Raw genomic sequence first — 22,091 nt, 5'->3', positions numbered from 1 at the left:
TTCTCTCTGCAAGGAGTATTATATTTTTTAGAGGTTTATTAAAGGCTAAAGATTAAAGAATATGCAAGTAAGAAACATGTGCCTAGGCCAGAGGCCTAGACAAAATAACCTCACATCACGCAAGAGACCGCCTGCTCCAAAACAGAAGTCCAAAAAGAGCCAAGAGAGAGAGCGTCAAAAGCCTTTGAATCAGCTTAAATACCTTCTCGATCTCGGCCCAGGTGAGATTACAAGGCATTCTGGGGAAGTGGAGCAAAGGCTCGTGGGGATTGTAGTCCTGTATTCGAGTCTATTTTTTACAATATATATATAATATACCTATTTTATAAATAGCCTTCTTTCTTTTCTTTGTCTCACACAAAACTACTTTGAATAATAGTTTAGGAATGCTGCCCTAAAATTCTGTATATATATAGGAGGCAACTAGATGTCTCAGTGAATTGAGAGTCAGGCACAGAGATGGGAGGTCCTGGGTTCAAATCTGGTCTAAGACACTTCCCAGCTGTGTGACCCTGGGCAAGTCACTTAACCCCCATTGCTTAGCCCTTAGCACTCTTCTGCCTTGGAACCAATACATGGTATTGATTCTAAGATGGAGAGTAAGGGTTTGGGGTTTTTTTGTTGTTTGTTTGTTTTTTATTTGTATATAAAGAGTCTTATGTCATGCTTAAGGGGGACTATACAGTCTAGCATGCAATTTGCTCCAGCCAACCAAAATGAGAGTTGCTTTACCTTTAATTAATACCTTAATGCTATTATGTGACCCCAACTTTAAGAACCCAGATTGCTGAGTAGTGACTCTCTTGAGTCCCTAAAAAATTCTGCTATAGCTTTGAGGATACAAACCAACAAGCCCAAAAGCATATAGTGTTTCCTCTGATCAAAGAGCCTGTACTTAAGATGTTGCCCTAATTCTTTAGGGATGGTGAGAGCATTGGAGGGTCAAGAAAAGGGCTGGAATATGTTTAGATCTTCATAAGGCTTAAGAGAGACATAAGAAACTTTGGGGAAACTTATGTGTCGATTTCTTATTTTTTTAAGTGTCCTTTAAAATAAATAAGCATAATAATATAATTTTTTTTTAAAGAGACATGAGTTGTCTTCAAGGTTCAGAAGGATTGCCATACGAAGGAGGAACTAGGTGTCTTCTAATCTAGAATTTTTTTAATAATGAGAACTATCCCAAAGTTGAATGGACTGCCTTAGGAAGTAGAAGGTTCTGACCAACATTCTTCAAGCAAAACCTAAGTGTGAAAGGCATTCTATTTTTTTAACCCTTGCCTTCTGTCTTAAAATCAATTCTATGTATTGGTTCTGAGGCAGAAGAGAGGTAAAGGCTGGGCAGTGGGGGTTAAGTGACTTGCCCAGGGTCACAAGTGTCTTAGACCAGACTTAAACCCAGGACCTCCCATCTCCAGGCCTGGCACTCTATCCACTGAGCCACCCAGATGTTCCACAAATATGATTTCTCCAGCTCCAAGCCCAAGGTTCCATCCACTGTACCATGCTGATCTTAATCATGATTTCATTTGATCTTCAACAAAAATCCTGGGAGATAGGTGCTATTGTTATCCCCATTTACAGCTAAGAAAATTGAGGCAGATGGAGGTTAAGTGATTTGCCCAGGATGACAAGACTAGCAAGTATCCAAGGCAGGATTTGAACTCAAGGCATCCTTGAGGTCCAATGTTCTCTCCACCTTGCCACCTAGCTGCCTCCATATCATAGGCAACTCAGGGTCCTAACAGGCACTCCCTGATATCAGTAGCTATTCTAGCCCATCTTTCAACACCTACCAGTACTTCTTAGTCCCCCAGATCTGATCATTTCAACTGGTTTGATGTCAATGGGATCCGGCTGTTGGGTCAGAGTCGTGTTACTCTCACTGAGGAGGGCTGCTAGATCCCACTGGCCAGTGGCTTCCAGGCAAGAGATGAATATGGGAAGGGCACGTTTCCCTCGTGTCTGAAGATCTGTGACCAGTTGTCGAGCTTGATCTCTCCGAGTGCCGGCTCTCTATTTGAAAAAATGCAGAGAAAGGAAAAAAGAAAATGGAAATATGTATTATATGAAAGCACTGGTATAACGTCTAACGACTATTTATTGCCTCAGAGAAGCTGAGAAAGGAAGGAGAGGGAAGAATCTGAATTATAAAATGTCAGAAAACAATTGTAAAAAAATAGTCTTTGTGTATAATTAAAATTATAAATAAGAGAAAGTTTTTAAAATGCAGAGAAAATTGAATACATGGGTCCACGGGGATATGGCTGGGGATGTAGACTCTAAATGATCATCCTAGTGCAAACATCAATAACATGGGAATGGGTTCTGATCAAGGACACAAGTAATACCCAATGAAATTGTGCGTTGGCTGTGGGAAGGGTGTGTGGAGGGGAAGGAGGGAAATATTGTGATTATTGTAACCAAGGAATAAGGTTCTAAATTGACTAAATAAATTAAATTTTTTAAAAACATAAAAAATTAAAAATAAAACACAGTCAGACTTTTACTATCCCCCCAAAAATAAAATAAAATAAAATAAAATGCAGAGAAAAGAGATAGATCTTTCAGTTACTTGGTAAGTTCCATCTTTTTTCCTTTTTCCAACTTGCCAGGACTGTGGAAATTGCACTTATTTTTAAAAATATTATTTGTAAGGAGGCAAAAAAGATTTCTTTTTTTTTTTTAACTTGTACCTTCTTGTCTTGGTATTTAGTAATTCTAAGACAGAAGAGCAACAGGGGCAAGGCAATTAGGGTTAAGTGATTTCCCCAGAGTCAGTCAGACAGCAAGAGTCTGAGGCCAGATTGAAGCCAGGACTTTCTATCTCCAGGTTTGGTGCTGTATCCAACAAATAGTTTTTGAAAGAAGAGAAAAGGAATGGCAGCCACTAGGTGGTTCAGTGGATGGAGAGCCAGGTGGAGGGACAGGAGGTCCTGGCTTTAAATCTGGCCTCTGACACTTCCTAGCTAGGTGATCCTGGACAAGTCACTTAACCTCCATTGTCTCCCCCTTACCATTCTTCTGCCTTAGAATCAATATTTATTCTAAGAAAGCAAAGAAGATAAAAGGTACAAACATTAATTAAGCACCTACTATGGACTAGGCACACTTTAAAAAATTATTTTAATAGATCCTTTCAACATTCCTGGCAGGCTATTTTTATTACCATTTTACGACTGAGAAAACTGAGCAAATAGTGGTTAAGTGACTTGCCCAGGCTCACACAGCTAATAAACATCTGAGGTCAGTTCTTGCTGATTCCAGGCCCAGTGCTCTGTTCACCTCACCAACTCTCTGTGAACTCTCAATATCCTATTAAAAATGTATCCAATTCACTAATAATAAGAAATGCAACTTAAAATAACCCTTAGGCTTGACCTGGCAAAGATAACAAGTTGTTAATTATTTAATGGATAGACACATTGACAAAAAGCCAATTAGGGGGCACTACCCTTTGGCATAAGAGTTTACCGGTATGCTAATACACCATCAGGAGAATTGGAAATTGACCCAACCACTCTGGAAAATGATTTGGAATTATACCAAAAAGGTCACTAAATATGCATTTTCTTTGCCTCAGCAATACTACTACCAAATATATTTCCCAAGGATGTCAATATATCTCTGCCTTATGTATATGGACCATATGAAGAAAAATAACTTATAGCAGTACTTTTATAATGTCAAAGAAGAAGGTTAAGTGAGGGCTTATCAGTGGGGGACCAGCTTAAGTAATTATGATAGATGTGGAGCCACTAGGTAGAAGAGTAGATATAGAGTGGATAGTGTGTCAAGAGGTTCTGGGTTCAAATTTGATTTCAGATACTTCCTGACTGTATGACCCTGGGCAAGTCACTTAACATCCATTGCTTAGCCCTTACTGCTCTTCTGACTTGGAATCCATACTTAGAATCAATTCTAAGACAGAAGGTAATGGTTTCAAAAGCAAAGAAATTCTGATATCTGAATATAACAATATTATTACACTATAGAATATGGTGAATTAAAAGTTTACAGACTTGGGAAGACTTGTATGAAGTAATACTGAGCAAAGTGAGCAGAACCAGGCAAATAATTTACAAAATAAACATAATAATATAAGTAAACAACCTGGAACATTTTCAGAAGTTTAATAATGACTCCAAAGGACCTGAGCTTGCCTCTTGGCAACAGGTTAGACCTGAGAAGGTGAAAAGGAGTGAAGAATCCACAAGGTTGAGCCTGGATCACTTAGCTCCAACCAGGTCAACATCAAAGGAGGAAACCCAGGCTCAAAAACATTAAATTCCTTTCCAGTTATCACATGGCTAGTGTTAGAGGCAGGAACTGAACTTACATCTCTCCTGATTTCAAAAAGAACCTGGGGAGAAGCTAGGAGGCTCAGTGGATAGAGCAACCAGGTCTGATGGGGAAAGTTGTGTCATAGATACACCCTTAACCATAAGAAGAAAGCCCACCCAGCTCTAACCTTTCAGCTAGCTTTCGGGACAGTAAGTGGATTCATTCCTCTGGGGTTCTATTTCCTTGTCAGTTAAATGATGGAGTTGGTCTCTAAATCCAGCTTTTAATCTTGGGATCCTGGGTATTTCTTTACCTCTCTAAGCCTGTTTCATAAACTATACAATGAGAATATTGCCGATTGTACTATCTACTCCTCACAGCTTTGTGGAGAGCACCTTGTAAAGCTTAAAAGTTCAATTAGTCATTTTAAGACACGGGATGTATAAATCCTAATAAGAGAGGAAAAGAGAGGGAAGACGAGACAGCAAAGGACCAAAATAAAGGGTATGTTCATTCTAGATCCTGGGATATCTGGGTTACAGCAAGGCAGTGTGATGGGATGGACTGGGGAGTTCCTCTCTTGAAACTGCAGTTTTCTCCTCTGTAGACTGAAGGAGTTGGACTAGATCAGCTGGAGGTCCCAGAGAATCCTTCCAGGGTTCTTTGAAGTCAAATCTGTTGCAGTTGTTCATACTTCGAATAGAGAGTCGGTGACATCACAGGATGATGTCTTGTGTGTGAATGGAATCCAAGTGACAAAAAGTTGTACAAAGTCATCCAAGGCCAGTGGCCGGCTAAAACGAAGGACAACTTGCATAGGCCTGGTGTGCAATGGAGGATCTTGGGGTCTTCGATGCCTGACCAAGCTCTAGGCTCTCCAGAGAGCCTGTTTCAGCAGCCTTCATGGCCATGGGAACAAATTGTTCTCATCTACTCATTCCGAGGGAGTCAAAACTAATTTCATAAAAATGCTAAAATTCTTTCATTTCTAATACACTAAATTTCAAAAAGCTCTCAAGGGAGTCCTTAGCCATTTTTAAGAGTCATAAAGGACTCGACATCACAAAGTTTAAGAACCCTGGACCAGATGATGATCCTTAAGGTCCCTTCTAGCTCAGATGTTCTATGTTCTAAGGACTCTCCCAACTCTGACATTCTGTGTTCAAATGACAGAATTAATGCTCAAAGGAATGCCAAGCCATACCCTGAAAAGGATCTTCATTATAACATACCCAAGAATTAGTCATTTAGCCTTTGTTAAAAAGTTTCCATTCCCCTTTTTAGAAGTTCTTCCTGCCTCTGACATTCTGTGTTCTAAGCCCTTCCCAGCTCTGATATTCTAAGTTCTCAAGTCCTTTTTTTTTTAAACCCTCACCTTCAGTCTTAGAATCAATACTATGTGTTGGTTCCAAGGCAAAAATAGTAAGGGCTATGCAAGGGGGGTTAAGTGACTTGCCCAGGGTCACACAGCTGGGAAGTATCTGAGACCACATTTGAACCCAGGGCCTCCCATGGAAGGCTGGCTCTCAATCCACTAAGCCACCCAGCTGCCCCCTCTCAATTCCTTTTTAACTGACATTCTAGATTCTAAATTCCTTTAAAGTCTGGGTTCCGATATTCTCTATTCCCCATTCTCTCTGCGATCTCAATTCTGTTCCCAACACCCCCGTTTCAGGTTCCCTTCCAATTCTCATTTCTTTGTTCCAAAATCCTCGGTTCCAGGCTTCCTCCCAGTTCTCTTTTCCGGCTTCAACATCACTGCCAGCTCCGGTGTTCCCTAGGGGAACCTGGGGAAAGGATCCAAAGCTCTTCCCTACCTGGATGTCCTCGATCATGTCTCGAGTGAACAGCTCTCGGTCCAGCATCAGATCCCAAAGCGGCTCCACCTGCAGCTCGCACACCAGGCGCAGGCGGTTCTTCTGGAAGAGTTCGCGCTGGGATTCCTCCATGGCCTCCCCTTCGCCCACCCAGCCCGGGGGAGGAGGTCAGTAGACTAACGCTGGAGACCAACAGACCCGCTTCCGGGTCCGGCCCCGCCCTGAGGGTGTTTAAACACCTCTGCTCCTCCCCTATCGGACACTAGTCCCCGCCTCTCCTCTCTAAGACCCGAAGCATCCTCCTCCCACTTTTCTCAGCTCTTCTTTGGGGAGATCTCTATTCCAGCGCCCAGCCACCCATCTTCTCCTCCCTCTGGCCTTCTCCTCCTTTCCATTCCTCTTTCCCCTACTTCCCCTCCCTCTCTCCTCACTCTTTCCTCTCTCCTCTCCCTTCTCCTACTCTGCCCTCTCTCCTGTGTCTAGCTCTTCTTTTCCCTCTCCTCCATTTATCCCTTCCCCTCTTTTTTTAAATGTTTCCCTTCTTTCCCGCATTCTTCCAACTCTCTCTCCTTCCCTTCCTCCCATTTAAGCTTTCCCACAACTCGATTACCTTAGAATAATGGCACTGGTTAAGTGTCTGAGCAGTCCTGCTGACTTTCCTTAGTTACCAGGTTAGTTCCCTTCTTTGGGAGGCTCCAGAGTCACCCAGAAACTCCACAGTTTCCAATAATCCCTTAATTGCCAATTTTAATGGCTCTATTCTCAATGTTCATCCTTTTTGATCTCTCTGCAGCCACTGACATTGTCAGTCTCCCTCTTTAAGACACTGCTTTCTCCTGGTTCTCCCTCTGCCTGTCTGAAGGCTTCTTGACTTCTTCTGCTGATCTTCTTCACCTGGGTCCCTTCCCCCTAACCTTGGGTGACCCAAAAGACTCTTCCCTCTGCTCTCTTCTCTCTAAACTTACTCCCTCTAAACTCCTTCATTTGGTAATCTCAGCAGTTCTCATGGATTCCATTATTATTGCTACAGACAGAATTCTCAATTATATTTGCAGTCTTCTATCTCCAAAGGCCTATAGAATGCCATGAACTAGCTGTCCCATTGTCATCTTAAACTTAAAACATGTCTAAAACTGAACTCATGACCCCATTTGGGGTTTTCTTGGCAGAGATATTGGAGTAGTTTGCCATTTCCTTCTCCAGCTCATTGGACAGATGAAGAAACTGAGGGTTTAGTGATTTGCCCAGCATCACAGAGCTAGTAAGTATCTGAGGCCAGATTTGAATTCAGGAAGCTGAGTTTTCCCAGTCTATGCCTGGCACTCTATCCACTTGCCTCCTAATGTGGTGAAAAATTATCACATCAATACAGTCTCCAAGCTAATAATAGGTTTATTGAGAGATGGCTGGTCTCACAATAAAGCTAGACTCTGGTCAAAGACCCCAAGCCTTAGGAAATAGCCTTTTTTTAAGCACAGAAATCTGATAACATAGTGTCATATTAAAGACAGAAAATGCTGTCAAAATTTAAAGTAAGATGAAAATAAGTCTTTCATATAGGAAGGTCTTAATTAATGACACAAGTGCTGAATAAGCTGGAAAGTACAGAAAAAATCACTATGAGTGGTATGTCTATGATTATGACTGACCTTTCCAAGCTCTCTGTAATAAGGGGTCAGAGGCTAATTATTTTTTGTTGACAATTTCTATTAATGTTAGGAGTCAGCAACTAGAAGATTGACATAGCCATTGCACCTAGCCAGATACCCCAAAGGCAGCCCTCCACCTCCTGAGTGAATGTCTTGTGCTTACAGGCAGCAGGGTGTGTTGGGCTTGGTAGAAACTTTTAGGTTGCAGGCTTAAAGTCAAAATGCCTGTTTGCAAGATTTAATACCACCCTAAACTGTATTTTTCTTAGGAAACCATATTATTTGACTATTAACTCAAAAACCAATGCTTGTATTATGAAAATAATCACAAAGGCTAATACTATTATAATCAGAAAAGAGAGGTAGGAGATTTCACATTCACACCAGTGGGACCTGGGGTCATAAAGAGAGAGATAAGGCTGAAAAAAGACTGAACAACACTGATCTTTATACCTAACCCTTCATGCATTCCTGTTCCTGTGTATGATTATTATATAACATTTATATTCCATATCTTCAAAGCAGTTAGGTGATACACTGAATAGAGCACTGAACTTGCCATCAGGAAGTCCTGGCTGTGTTAATTCTAGTATATATTTCTATGAGAATTTTCTGTAATAGTCTCTTTGTAACTGGAAAATGTAACCCATACTTGGATATCATCTGATGCTCGTGCTGTTTATTCCGAGGACTTTGTCCTTAGCCCTTCTCTTATCCTTCATCAAACTATGTACCCTGGAGAGGCAGCTCTGGGCAAGGGAAAGAGCTTCAAGAGAGGAGTCAGAGAACCAGGACCTGCTACCTACAATTGGGGCAACCCTCCCTTTGGCCCTCAGCAGGAAAAGGAGGGAGGTGGGGAAAGGGTTCAGGAATTGAAAACTCTTCAGTGAGTAGAGGAAAATACAGTCCACTTTCCTAAAGATAAAAGAAACAAAAAATTAAAGCAAATCTAAAGTTTTACCTCCCCAGAGGTAGCTCTCTCTCTCTCTCTCTCTCTCTCTCTCTCTCTCTCTCTCTCTCTCTCTCTCTCTCTCTCTCTCTCTCTCTCTCTCTCTCTCTCTCTCCTTTTCTGTCTCTGTCTCTGTCTCCCCTTTCTTTCTGTCTCTCTGTCTCTCTGTATCTCTCCCCCCTCCCACTTCTCTCCTCTCTCTCTTTTTCTCTCTCTCTCCTCTCTCTCTCTCTCTCTCTCTCTCTCTCTCTCTCTCTCTCTCTCTCTCTCTCTCTCTCTCTCTCTCTCTCTCTCTCTCTCTCCTTTTCTGTCTCTCTCTCTCTCTCCCCTTTCTTTCTGTCTCTCTGTCTCTCTGTATCTCTCCCCCCCCCACTTCTCTCCTCTCTCTCTTTTTCTCTCTCTCTCCTCTCTCTCTCTCTCTCTCTCTCTCTCTCTCTCCCTCCCTCTTCTCTCTCTCTGTCTCTCTGTCTCTCTGTCTCTCTGCTGAAGGACACACACACGCGCGCGTGCACCATTCAAAGAGGGAGGATCTCTAGGAACGCCAGCAGCCGTCCCTTCTCCCCCCCCCCGACCCCCACTTTTTTCCTCCTCCTCCCGGACCCCCACTCCATCCTTCCTTCCTCCCTCCGGCTTAGGCTGCGCAGCCACGCCCCCCTGTACTTCAGTCCCAAATTCTGCCAATAACGTCTCCACTGCGCTAGGCTCCGGAGGCTGCGCACTGCATGGGCACTGCGGTAAAGGCGGCGGCGGTTGGCAGAGGCTGCAGATGCCGAGAGAATGACTAGGGCAGCGGTCCTGCGGCAGCCGCGAGGCAGCCTCAGGCGCCGGCGGAGCAAGTCCCTGCCGGGGCTCCTTCTGCTGCAGCTGCTGCTTCTGGCCCCGCGGGCGGACGCCTCGGACCCTCAGGTGCCCCTGCTGCTGTGGTCCAGCATCCCAGATTTGCAGCCCTCGTTGGAGAACCCATACGAAGGCCACATCTACACTCGTCCTGAGCTTTACTCCTGCCTGGACCCCATCTTGGAAAAGGGCCCCCAGGCTGTACTGCTGATCCTGCAGGAAAAACTGAGGCTGGAGGATTTCACTGCTTTTGGTGAGGTGCCTGGTGATAAGCCCGAGAGCCCTTTCCCCAACCTACAGGAGGTCCTGAAAGGGGCCCCCTCCTCCTTGGTGCTGCCTGCGGTGGGCTGGTCTGCAGCTGCCACCTTGACCTCTTACCTGACCCAGAAGTTGGGTACAGGACCTCTGCATGTGGATCAGGCATCCCTCAGGGAGCTGAGACTGAACACCACCCACCCTCTACTGCTTCTGGTCTACATACCCTCAACGGCTAGCACTGACTTGGATGCTCACAAGGAAGCCCTGGCAGACCAAGATAAGATCCTTGGGCAGGTGCTGAGCAGGCTCCAGGCAGAAGGAAAACCCTACACAGCCTTGCTTACTGCTCTTCGGCCTTCCAGGATTGCCCGAGATGTGTCACTTGTGTCTGGGGGACTGGGACAGCAGCTCCTGGGAGACAGCCAAGAGTACAAGACCCAACCGGCCTGGCCATCAGTCCTGCCACCAGTAAGCTATGGTGACACAGAGCCCCGCATCCTGTTCTGGGCCAGACAATTTACTGTAAGCTATGGCAGACAGACACAAGACCTCACATCACTCACCTTCGGAGCCCCAGAGCTCAATTTGACAGGCTCCAGCTGGAACGACTCTGCTGCCCAGCTTGTGATGACCTACAACAACCTCTTTGGTCCATTCTTGAGGCTGAAGTTCAGTATGATCAATCACTTCTACCCAGGGTCACACCGGAGCTGGTTCATCATGGAGGGGCTCGAGATCAAGACCCACAACTCGACAGCTTTCTTCAGTTCTGTGCAGGTCATTGCACCCAGCACCCACTCCTACCACTGCCATTATGTAAGCAGTGACCTCACCAAATGGGGCATTCTGATGCCTCATGATTTTCTCTCCCCCTGGAGTGTAACTCTCCAGGATTTCCAGATCCAAGCCTTCAACCTGTCTGGTGGCAGCTTTTCAGGGGCCAGTGACTGTGCAGCCTTCTTCTCCCCTGCTATCTGGATGGGGCTGGTCTCTTCTCTCTTCATGCTTTTCTGTATTACCTTTGGGGTACATATAATCTTTAAACTCAAGTCCCTCAACCGATTTGATGAATACAAAGGGGACCCCCTCTTTGAGCCTCTTATGGACTGATGCTGTGAGATGATTGTAGCTCTAGTTGTGTGTCTATTTGCCTGGTCCCTTTGTCCTAAAGGCTTGCAAAGAGCCTCTGCTTTCACCTTGTTCTTCCTCAGTATCTAGGGTTCCCTATGTATATTATCCTGCCTAACTCCTCACCTCTCCCTTCTAAGTTAGTAAGCATTTATGAGGTGCTTCCTCTGTGCCTAGTGCTGGGGACACAAAAACAAAAATGAAGGGGATCTTGCTCTCAAGGAGAGGCAGTTGTCTTATTGCCTATTTGAGGAGCATCCATAGGCAGAGTTAATAGATCTAGAGCTGAGAAGGATCTTACAGGCCATCTAATATGACTCCCGAATTTCACAGGGGAGGAAATAGAGACCCAAAGGAGTTAAGTGGTATCCCAAGGTCATACACCTAGTAAGTAAAAGAGAAAAATAGGATGGGAATCCATGACCTTCATTTCTAAATTACTAATTTCTCTGCTGTACCATATTGGTTTCCATCTCCTTTCCCTTCCCTTCCTAACCATTGCCCATAACAAGTATCGCCCAGTGGAAATCTGGAAGGCTTGAAAAAAAAAAAGATGCAGAAGAGAATTTGGCTCTGAGTCTCAGAAATACCTTAAGACAATGAATCCTTGCTGGCATGGAGAAGGGAGACTCCAGTTAATACCCTCTTTCAATTCCCATAATCAAGGTCCACTATAAGGATTGTTTTATCATTATATAAAAATAAAAAATCATTTAGGGAGTGGGGGTTGGAGAAAACACCAAATCTATTTAAACCCCTTTGCCTTCATGCTGTCTGCCTGCTCTTATTCTTTCCTCCCAATGTTCCCAGTCAGGAGGTAATGGGTTTCCCCTCCTTGAAGATTTATAAGCAAAGGCTGGATTACTACTTTGGGGTACATTGTTAAGAAGATAGTTCAGGGAATAGATTTAAACAGATGACATCTCTTTCAGCTCTAAGATCCTATGACTCTATCTTGATAAAATGAGTAAGAAAGGTTATATAAGTCCAGATATTCTCTGCCTAATTTACTGGATGGCTTTAGGTCAGATGAATGAGGACTTTGCATGATTGATGGTTTCTTTCCATGGAACCAGTATTTATCTTGTTTGGACTGATTTATATATTTACTCTCCAAAAGAAATTGATATTATTTACCCCCAGCACTTAGTATGGTGGCTAATAAATGAGGTTTAATAAATGCTTTTTTATTCATTAAAGATTCCCCTTCTTGTCTGCTGAGCCATAAGAGCTCAGGAGACTCAGGGAGATAAAAAGGGCTTTCTTCCTTCCTGACTGTGAACCCCACAGAGTGGTTCCAGCAGGGTCCCCAGAGTTGGGTGTGAAAAAGGGCAAATGCCCTCTCTCACACCTGGCCCCCATGCGGTCATGATGTGGCCGTCCTTGTATTTGGTGTTTGTACTTACTTAATCTTTGTAGAGTATCCCCTGGTGCATGTGTCCAGGACTAAGTCGGCTTTGAATTCCAAAAGTTACCAGAAGCATATAAGTGTAGCTGTTAACTGTTTCCAAAAACAGGGAGTTCATCACCTGGGAAGCTGCTACCTCCAAGAGTGTGTGTGGACAAAGGCAAGAGGTCTGGTCCAATCCTGACACTTGTTACCAACAAAGGAGGGCTAGAAATGGTTGTAAAGTGTGGAATTCTATGAAATATGAAACACTGGTATGTTAATTTAGCACAAAATACAGTTTATTATGCTGAAACTTAAATGTTGGCCTCTTAATATAACTAGTTATAACATAAATCCTTATTGCTTTTATACCTGTTCTGTGACTGTGAACTGTGATTATTTCATGTGCAGCAATTCTTTCATAGTAGGAATAAACAATGTTTCATACCAGATAATTGTTTTTACACTGAGTATCATTGTTTAACTCCTCCCTCATCTTTCTGAAAATCCTAGTGTTAGATATAAATGGAAGGATCCCCCTGTGAATCTGGAGGGAGGAGGATGGCACATAATCTGTGAAGGGGACAAAAGGAAGCCCCCTCTCGGGAGAGGGTCAACCCAAAAGCACGCAACACCCCATGGATTCTAGAAGCTTAAATGACTAGTGATAATAGAGGGAATGTAAAGGGCTCCTCTCGCTACGACGGGAGGTCATCACCTCTGAAGTCTCAGGAAAACCTAGAAAGCCCGGCTTCTCCAGGACCAGAGGAAGGAGGGGTCTGACGTCACCAGGGACTGGGCACTCCTTCCCCCCGCTTTCCCAGACATCTCTTGGGAGAGTCTGGCCTCTCCTAGAAAGGGGTATGCAAAAGGGGGTGGGGAAGAAACTGTGGTTGTAGCTAGGCAGAAGAACCGTTCTCGGAATGCCCCAGGTCCCGCGTTCCCTCCTCCTAGCTAGGAAGCACTTAGCGGCCCTCTTGATGACCCGGCCCTGGTCTCTTGGGTAAGGCCTCCGAGTCTCACTCCGTATCCATAGCGACGGCGCTGAGTAGAGGGGAAGGGGGGAGAGGCGGAGCATGTGGAGCCCCTTTCCGAAGGGTAAGAGACGGCGGCTGACGAGGGTTCAGCTGCAGTGCGGTTGAGCAGACCGGTGATGCGGATCCGGGCGCGAGCCCTTTAAGGAGTCACGTGCTACGCCCTGCGGCGCTCTGCCCTGCCTCCCTACGCCGCCACGCCGCCGCGCCGCCGCGCAGTCGTCCAGGATTCTCTGGTCCCTGACCACGACCTTGGTAACCGGTAAGAAAGGACTAGCGGTTAGTCCTGGACCCTCTTCTGTTGAGATGCGATTCCTGCTGCCAGCAGTGAGGAATCCGGAGCCCCAAGGGCGAGCGTCAGGGCAGGAAACTGAGGCCCAGTCTTGGGAGGGGACCCCCGAGTTCTTTGCCTGGGTTAGGCCCCAAGAGAGCCTTTCCTGTTGTCTGAAGACCTTCCTGGAGGACACGGCCACCCGCTAATGTGTGTACCCCTCAGGTCTGGGCTCCTGACGCGTCCTCCTAGGGCAGCCGGGGATAGGGGGAGGGAAGAAGGAGCTGGGAGTGTTCAAGGGGAGAGTTGCTTTCAGTTTCTGCCAAAAGTGACCTCCTGGGAACCGGCTGGTCCCTTGTTTTTCTTTCTCTCAAATGGCCTCCCGGGTGTGGAGCCCTTTGGGAAAGGTGACACCGGCGATGTGGTCACCGGGTCTCTGGTCCTGAGTGGCCCGAAGAGGCCCAGAGCCCCGGCTTGTTCTGAATTGGAGCCGGGTCACCCGCAGGAAGGGAGTGACGAGGCAATTCCATTTACTGACAACGAGTGCGAGTGAAAGGGCCTCTGGGCCCCTCTGTGTACCTCCCCGTTGGTGCCCCTTTAAATACCCAACTCATTTGTGTCTTGTGTTCTGCCTCTGAGGTTCCTGCCATTGGGGCCTATAACAGGTGATATCTTACAGCAGCTGATAGAAATAAGGAAGGAGTGGCAGTTATCCGACCTCTTAAATTCCTTTTTCCTTTCGGAGAAATTAGCTAGCTGAAGAAAAGGAATGCAATTGAGAGCTGTCCATAGCCAGCCGGGCCAATTTGAAAAGCAATCAGACCTCAGAAATCCCAGTTTGTTCTCTGCACAGTTTAATCAGCTCCCTCTTCTGGAGGTCTGTTCCAGATTGTCCAATGTGACTATGAGGTTGAATGAAGATTCATTTTCTTTTTTCATTTTTTACTGTGCTGGGAAGTATAGGCAGCCATATTTCTACATAGTCTAATGTGAGACCACATCTCACCTTATAACATACCACTCTTTGATCTTCTTCCTTCTCTTATCCCTTTAAAGGGATGTCTATGAACAGGGACCCACTTTGAAGGACAGGACACAAACTTTGGAATTGGAGGACCTATTTTCTAACTTAAACCCTGAGAGGCCTTGATCTAATGTCACTTCTCCCATTTGATCTTAGTTTTCTTTACCTTTTTCCCCCAACTGTTGATAAGAGAAGAAAAACATTATTAATCTTTATAGTGGTTCTTAACAAAACCCTCCATTTGCCATGGCCTAAAAAAATAAAGAAAAGAAATACATGCTTCATTCTGCACTCTTACGTCTATCAGTTTTCTCACATTTTCCACAAAATTATGTGGAATCAGTTTTTTGGAATTGTACCTGCTCCCTGTGTTGATCAGAAATACTGTACTGTCTTTAAAGTTCATTATAACTCTATATTCATAGGCATCTTCCCTGGCTTTCCTCAAACCCTCCATTCAACAGTTCTTTTAGCACATTAGTATTCCATCACATTTGTGTACCATAATTTTTTTTAAACCATTACCTTCTTTCTTACAAACAATACTATCATTTCCAAGGTTGAATATCAGTAAAGTTAGGAAATTGAGGTTAAATGACTAGGACATATCTGAAGTCATATTTGAACCCAGAATCTACTATTTCCAGGCTTGGCTCTCTATCCTCTAAGTAACCTAGAGACATCTTATATACTATAACTTGTTCACTCATACCCATGTTATTCCTTTGCCACCACAAAAAGGATTATTATGATTATTTTTCTACATTTTCCTCCTTAAATTTTTATTTGTGGGGTGCAGACGTCCATATATCCATTTGGGATCAAATTCTTATACAATTTCATAGTTTTTTTTGGCCATTTTTCCAAATTGCTATCCAAAATTATTGACCTAATTCACAAGTCCTACAACACTTTTCTCATAAGTACCAGTATTTTTCATTTTCCCTTTCTCTTAATCTACTAACCAATCTGATACTTCATAGACCTTTCCATATACATTGCTCTAAGTATTAGTGATTTAGAACATTTTTTTCCATATGAATAATGATGGATTGAATTTCTTCCTCTTAAAGATACACATTCTTATACATTGATGATTTCTCCGGGGAGCATAGCATGACTATTATTCCCAGAAATTTGATCAATTCCCTATATATTTTAGAAAAGACATCTTTATCAACAAAACTTCCTGCTAAGGTGGCAGCTGTGTAGCTCAGTGTATTGAGAGCCAGGCCTAGAGACGGGAGGTCCTAGGTTCAAATTTGGCCTCAGACACTTCCCAGCTGTGTGACCCTGGGCAAGTCACTTGACTCCCATTGCCTAGCCCTTACCACTCTTCTGCCTTGGAGCTAATACACAGTATTGACTCCAAGACAGAAGGTAAGGGTTTTAAAAAAAAAAACTTCCTGCTAAATAAATTTTTTTAATTTCCTGCCTTTTCCAAAAAAATGAATCCTAATTCACTGCCTCCATATATGTGAAACTAATGTTCAAGTTGTACTTTCACATGAAACAAGGCTGTTGAGGATTAGAAATGCAAGGTCAGAAACTTAAAGTGTCTGAGGAGGTCAAGCTTCCAACTTTCAATCCCTGATCCCCTGTCCTCCCCACAACAATCTTATCTGTTCAACTTCTCTTTCCTAGTGAATGAAGCATTTTCCCCAATGCTGCTTGCCTTTACTTGGTTGTAACTGAGATGGGAAGAAAATCAATCTCGGTACTAATCTTCTGGTATAGCATACTCTAGCAAGCCCTGAATAAAAACTCCCTGAGAATGGGAGCTCTTTATTCTTAGGAAAGTGATTAAAAGGAAGCCATGAAAGAAAATGTGACTGCAGCTTCCTGAGAAGGCTACAAGCCTAGCAGTGCAGAGGCCTCTGCCAAGGGGTCTGGAATACAAATTGCCATGACTCTGGGGCTTCCTATGCCCCATGACATTTGGTCCCTCACAGTATCCATGGGAGGAAGGACATTGTGCAGGTGAACATGGTGAGGCTCCAGCCCAGCTCTAGTGTGGGGAGGCAGGCAGGTCCCTCAGGCAGCTCCTTCCTCTTGCCCCAGCCATTGTTCATTAGCTTCATAGTTACACTTGTTTATGGGTGGGGGGGGGGGCTGCATTTTAATTAGAGAAGCTGCTCATTCCACTAAGAGAAATGGGATGTGGGATCTGGCAAACTACCTAAACATCTGGGCATTATCTTCTGTGGTGTCAGAAAAGCAAACTGAGCTCTAAGACTTAGCTCTTGTACAGTCTAAGGATGACCTTGTGTGAAGTCTTTCCTGCCTTAATATTGCCATTTCTTTACAGGAACTCCATTGACTGGCCAGTGTCCTGGGAAGGCCAGCTTTGGAAGACTGACACTGGGGCACCTGAAGAACCTTTGGAAAGGCCACTTCTATAGGTCAGGTTTGAGAAGATCCCCCACACTGAGCTGCTGCTCTTCCTGCAGGACAAGCCAAGGCTTGATTCCTTTATCCTGCCTATGGCTGGCTCTTTGTCAACAAGAGAGTCAGGTAGCCCCCCAGAGTGGAGGATGGCCCAAAGCTCCTTGGTGGTGCCTGCTGTGCACTGGTCTGCAGCTGCCACCCTGACTTCTTAGGTGACCCAGAAGTTGGAAGCCAGCCCTCACCATGTGGAACAGACCACCATGAGGGAGCTGAAGCTGAACACCACGCGCTCTGCCCAGCTGCTGAGGGGAGGGAGCCAGCCCATCCTGAGGGCAGTCTCCCCACCTTCTCAGCCCCCCAAACAATGACACAGAGACATCCCAGGTCAGGGGATATCCAGGCTCCCATCAGAAAAAAATAGTCTCTACAGTTGCTCATTTCTGTGTCACCTCCAGGGTGGAAGGGGGGGTGTTCTCTGTTGTCTAGAGAGCTGGAGGGGACAGCTGTTGGGGGGCCTGCCAACCTGGTCCTCAGCACTGCCACAAGTGACCTGGAGCTGGACATATCCTATTCAGGCCAGGCCCTCTCTGTGCCCTGCAACAAGCAGAGAAGAGGCCTGAGGGCCCCCTGGCCTGTGGAGCTCCAGTGCCCCATCTGACTGGCTCCAGCTGGACTGCATGGCCCAGCCTGTACTGACTAGAACCCTCTCCTTAACCCCTTCCTGAAACTGTCTGGTCATTGCCTTGTACCCAGGACCACTCTGTATAAGAGTGCTGTGTAACACAGTGAAAGGTGCCCCCTGAAGCATCCAGCTCTCCCACCCCCTTTGCCATGTGACTCCCCAGATTTGCAGGCATAGGCCTTCTTTTAAGATGAGGGGTAGCTGGGTGGCTCAGTATATAGAGAACTAGGCCTAGAATCAGGTGGCCCTGGCTGCAAATCTGGCCTCAGACACTTCCTTTCTGTGTGACCCTGGGGAAATTACTTAACTCCCATTGCCTAGCCCAGTAATGGCAAATCTGTGGCACAGATGCCAAAGCCCCACACCCAGAGTTTGTTACTAGAAGAGCAGAGGGACTCCCTTCCCCCTCTCCACCATGCCTGACAACATTTTTTCCTATCCCCTGCCCCTCTGCCCAACAACCCAGTGGGAGTGCTGCCTCCCTCTCCTTTGTGGGGTAAAGGGCAGGGACCTGGGCCTGGAACTCCATCTCTAAAAGGTTCACCATCTCTAGCCTAGACCTTCCTGTTCTTCTGCCTTAGAACCAATACACAGTATTGATTCTAAGAAGGTATGAATTGAAGGAAAGAAAAAACAACATTGAGGTGGAATCCTTGGCCAGAGGGCCCTTCATCCTTTCCAAGTCTAAGATCCTTGGATGCTGCCCTTCCTATTTGTGTGTATCATGGATGTGACAGTGGGTGGGCAAGTTGTCTGTCTACAGCCAGGGGCCCACCTATGGGAGCTTGGAAGACCCACTTCTGGACAAACTGATCTCATCCATGAGGGATTGACACTGTATATATAAGTCCCTTCTCTGTATTCCTTTTGTGTATGTATTCTGATCTATGTGTGTGGTCAACTGCAGGGACTAGTTCTCCTTTTTATGTTTTTTAACCCCCAGAATTCCCCCCAGTGCTTGGCACATAGTGACTGCTGCTAAATGCTAGTTTATTTTAGAGGCAACCAAGTATCCTAAGGACTTGGGTTCAGAGAGACCTAACTTCAAATTCTGACACACACATACATACATACTAGCTGTGTGACCCTGGAGAAGTCTCTTAAGTCTTTTTTCAGCTCTGTTTGCTCATCTGTAAAATGGGCAGAATGCTAGCACCTACCTCACAGGGTGGTTGTGAGGATCAAATGTGAAGTGCTTTGCATACATTAGACAGCTGTGTAAGTACTAGCTACCAGGATTATTCTAACTGCTGATGGACAGAAATGCCCTTAGTTCTCTACTGAGCCAGAAGAGCTCAGTAGGCGCAGATACCTCAAAAGTGTTTTCCTCCTCTCCCTCTGTGAATCATGTAACCTGGTTCCAGCTGGGTCCCCAGAGGTGGGTAGTGACTGACCCCTCTTGCACCTGGCCTCCCCTTGGCTGTAGGGTCATGCCTACCCTGCTCTTACCCTGTGTGACCTTTCCTCTTCCTAGTCCAGCTAGAATCCCCTGATGCATTTGTCAAGGCCTGGCAGTTCTCCAGGGCACAGAAGCCTGTAAGTGGGACAGCTGTCCTGGGTCTCAGCAGCAGAGCCTGAGGTCAGGGAAGATTCTGTCCCAGGCAGGATGGCCTCCAGCTTGATGACTACCTGAGGAGGACTGTTCCTGGTCCCATGATGGAGTGGCCCACACCAGGGTTTTCAGTCTTGTTTGTTGCCTCCTTTCCTCTTCCCTTCCACTGCAGGTCTGCCAGGAAGTTGTCTTGTCACTTTTCTCTCCTTCCTCCTCATCTGATGTTTCCTTTGAGTCTCATCCAGACCCAATCATCTCTCTCCCACTTAATTCATTTCAACAGAGCTTTATTAAGGGCCTCTTCTGGGTCCAGGAATGAGGACTTTGGTTCACATGTCTGTCAAGGTTTGATTCCATGTGTTCCAATTCTGAATCTACTGAAATGGGCCTCCCCTGGGGACACTAAAAGTAAATGTGTTAAGAGAGCTTGGCCTTGGATCCCTTGGACTTTCTGCAGCAACCCATCCCTTGTGCAGGGACCCCAGAAGTCTCTGCTGACCTTCAGAAGAGGCAGGAGCTGAATCTCTTTTCCATTCCAAACTCCTCTATGATGGAGAAGTGTAGCTCATCAGTCCATTGATAGACCAAAGGCCTCTTTTGAGGGGAAGGGGCCAGCACTGCTCCTCAAACCCTTTCTCTCTTCCTATTAGCTTCCATTTTTTATCCCTCCCTCAAAACTCCACCTCCCCTTGCTGATCTTTACCTAGAGGGGAGATAACCTTGAGATCCCTTCTCCTTCCAGCATTGCATGATGCTTGCCTTGAGACCTTGTACAGGGGTTTGTATAGAGCATCAGTTGGGATATCATCACTGTTTCCAGATCATTGGGGGCCTGCTTCTAGCCAAGGAGAGACTATTCTCTGAGAGGTGTGTGTGCACTGTAAATGGGTACTTTCCACCAACCATGTGTTTTTCTTATGTGTACTGAGAAATATATGAGATCTCCTTTAAGGGAGGGTTTGCTTTTTTTGTGTGTGTCTGCCATCTAGGACCAGTCTAAAACTGGGAGAGCTTAATTACTTTTTAATCACTTGTTAATTGTTTAAAGATTTATTTCATTGCCTGCTGAGATAAGAGCTCAGTAGAATCGGTTAGTTAGAAAAGGGCTAATTTCCTTCCCCACTGTGAATCCTCATAGAATGGTTCCAGCTGGGTCCCCAGAGTTGGGTGGGAAGAGGGACAGTTAGTTGTCCTGTTTCCCACCTGGCCTCCATATGGCCGGAAGGCCATACCTACTGTATGATTGTGTGTGTGTGTGAGGTGTGTGTGTGGATGTGTGTGGCATCTCTATTGAAAGGGATGTGGATGTGTGTATAGCTGTCTGAGGCTTGGTGTGGGTGACATGTGAGTTTGAGTGGGTGGGTGGGTATGAGTGTGTATCCTTTCATCATCTTGTGTAAATGAGTTTCAATGTATCCATCAACTGGATTGATCTTTGGACTGGAAGATGTAAGAGTTAGGAGAGGCCCATGGGTGTAGCACCTTGTTTTCCACTAAGTAAGAGTGTTGCCTGGTAAGGAAAGCTTCGATGGAGAATCTGGCTCCTGGCCCAACCAAGATGAAATGTAAAATGCCTGTACAAACCCTTCCTTCTCAGAAGAGGCTTCCTCTTGGCCTCCCACTGTATTGCACCTCTAGTTCTCTTGTTAATTCCTTGAGTTTGTGCTGTGATTCTTGTGTGTGTCTAGACTTCTTTTCTGCACTAGAATAAAGGACCTGTTCTTACCCAGTTCTTGTGTCTATGGTCTTGGTTCTTTCCGTCCCCCTTTGGGGGAAGCCCTAAGAGAGGGAGAGAATGCACACTGGCATAGCACCTCCTCTCTGCCAGGCCCTTTACACAGAGCATCCTCATGGGACACGTGAGGAAACAGAGGCACATGCAGACCTTCCTTCCTCCGGGCCTAAGGAGGGCCGGTCTCCGTGGCCTTGGCCTTCTCTTCCCTGCCCCGCGTCAGTGACCCCGGAATGGACCAGGCATGCCTGACTCTGGCTTCCCCGAGAGCGCTTATAGATCCATCGGAGGTTGGGCGTCTGACGTCACCAGGGGCGGGCCCTCTCTCAGACATCCCTGAATGCTGGTCCTCCCAGCCCATGGAGAGTGAAGAATGGGCGGGTGGGAGTACTCTGTTGCTAAGTAGAAGAACAGTCCTCCAAGATGGTCCGACCCAGCATGCCCCGCGTTCGCTCCTCCTCGCTAGAGAGTTCGTAGCAGCGGTCTTGTTGGCCAGGCGAGGCCCTCTGGGGTAAGGTCAAAGAGTCGTGCTTCGTGTCCACGGCGACGTCACTGGTGGGGGGCTCAAAGGGAGAGGAGCGTGTTGCGTGCAGATTTCCTTCCTGTCTGAGTGGCGGACGGCGACTGTCGAGGCTCAAGCCGTATCGCCGTCAAGAAGACTAGTGTGGTGAATCCGGGAGCGGTTCCTTTAAGTAGTCACGTGCCGAGCCGCGCCCGTCCTCTTCTAACTGTAAGGCCTCCCTGGTGCGCTCGTTCCTGCTGGCCAAGGAGGGGCTGGACGACTGGACGATGGGTGGTGCAGTCCTTGCCGTACCACCCTGGAACTCTGCCTTCCCTGTAACTGCTCCTGAGGGTGAGGACCAGGATCCGGCTCCCGAGTAAGGTAAAGTGGTCCTCGGACCTTGCAGGGCCACGCCTTGCCCTTATGGGCCTGGGCCTGTGTAGATCCCCAACCTTCCGGGATACTGAGCCTGCTGCCAAGGACGATCCACAGCACGAGAAACTGAGGCCTTGTCTTAAGGGGGACATTCAGAGTGGGGGAGAGCGGTCTTATCTAGCTGAACCACTGCATCCCGCTGCCCTGGCAGCTCCTAGG

The 22,091-nt window shown here is 46.1% G+C and overlaps 2 protein-coding genes across 6 annotated transcripts in view; one reads left to right on the top strand and one right to left on the bottom strand.

The window, feature by feature from the left end:
* The window catches only part of CASP9 (caspase 9), a 35,114-nt gene extending 24,506 nt beyond the window's left edge, over window positions 1-10,608 (bottom strand). Inside the window, exons 1-3 of the mRNA XM_001377622.4 lie at window positions 10,358-10,608; window positions 6,102-8,665; window positions 1,797-2,016 (exon numbers count right to left, since the gene is read on the bottom strand). Coding sequence (XP_001377659.3) covers window positions 1,797-2,016; window positions 6,102-6,233 — 352 coding nt within the window. The 5' untranslated portion in view covers window positions 6,234-8,665; window positions 10,358-10,608. The remainder of the gene's footprint in view (window positions 1-1,796; window positions 2,017-6,101; window positions 8,666-10,357) is intronic.
* The window catches only part of LOC107649056 (V-type proton ATPase subunit S1-like), a 34,571-nt gene continuing 21,296 nt past the window's right edge, over window positions 8,817-22,091 (top strand). For 3 of the 5 annotated variants that reach the window (XM_056795739.1, XM_056795741.1, XM_056795742.1), the window contains exons 1-2: window positions 8,817-13,827; window positions 16,950-21,878. In XM_056795739.1, coding sequence (XP_056651717.1) covers window positions 9,477-10,904 — 1,428 coding nt within the window. In that variant the 5' untranslated portion in view covers window positions 8,817-9,476 and the 3' untranslated portion in view covers window positions 10,905-13,827; window positions 16,950-21,878. Of the gene's footprint in view, window positions 13,843-16,949; window positions 21,879-22,091 lie in introns of all 5 variants that reach the window. The other 2 variants (XM_056795740.1, XM_056795743.1) reach the window with 2 other exon arrangements.

The sequence above is a fragment of the Monodelphis domestica genome, chromosome 4, assembly GCF_027887165.1.
Source record: "Monodelphis domestica isolate mMonDom1 chromosome 4, mMonDom1.pri, whole genome shotgun sequence".
Lineage (NCBI taxonomy): Eukaryota > Metazoa > Chordata > Mammalia > Didelphimorphia > Didelphidae > Monodelphis > Monodelphis domestica.
This window is presented reverse-complemented; position numbering and strand designations above follow the sequence as displayed.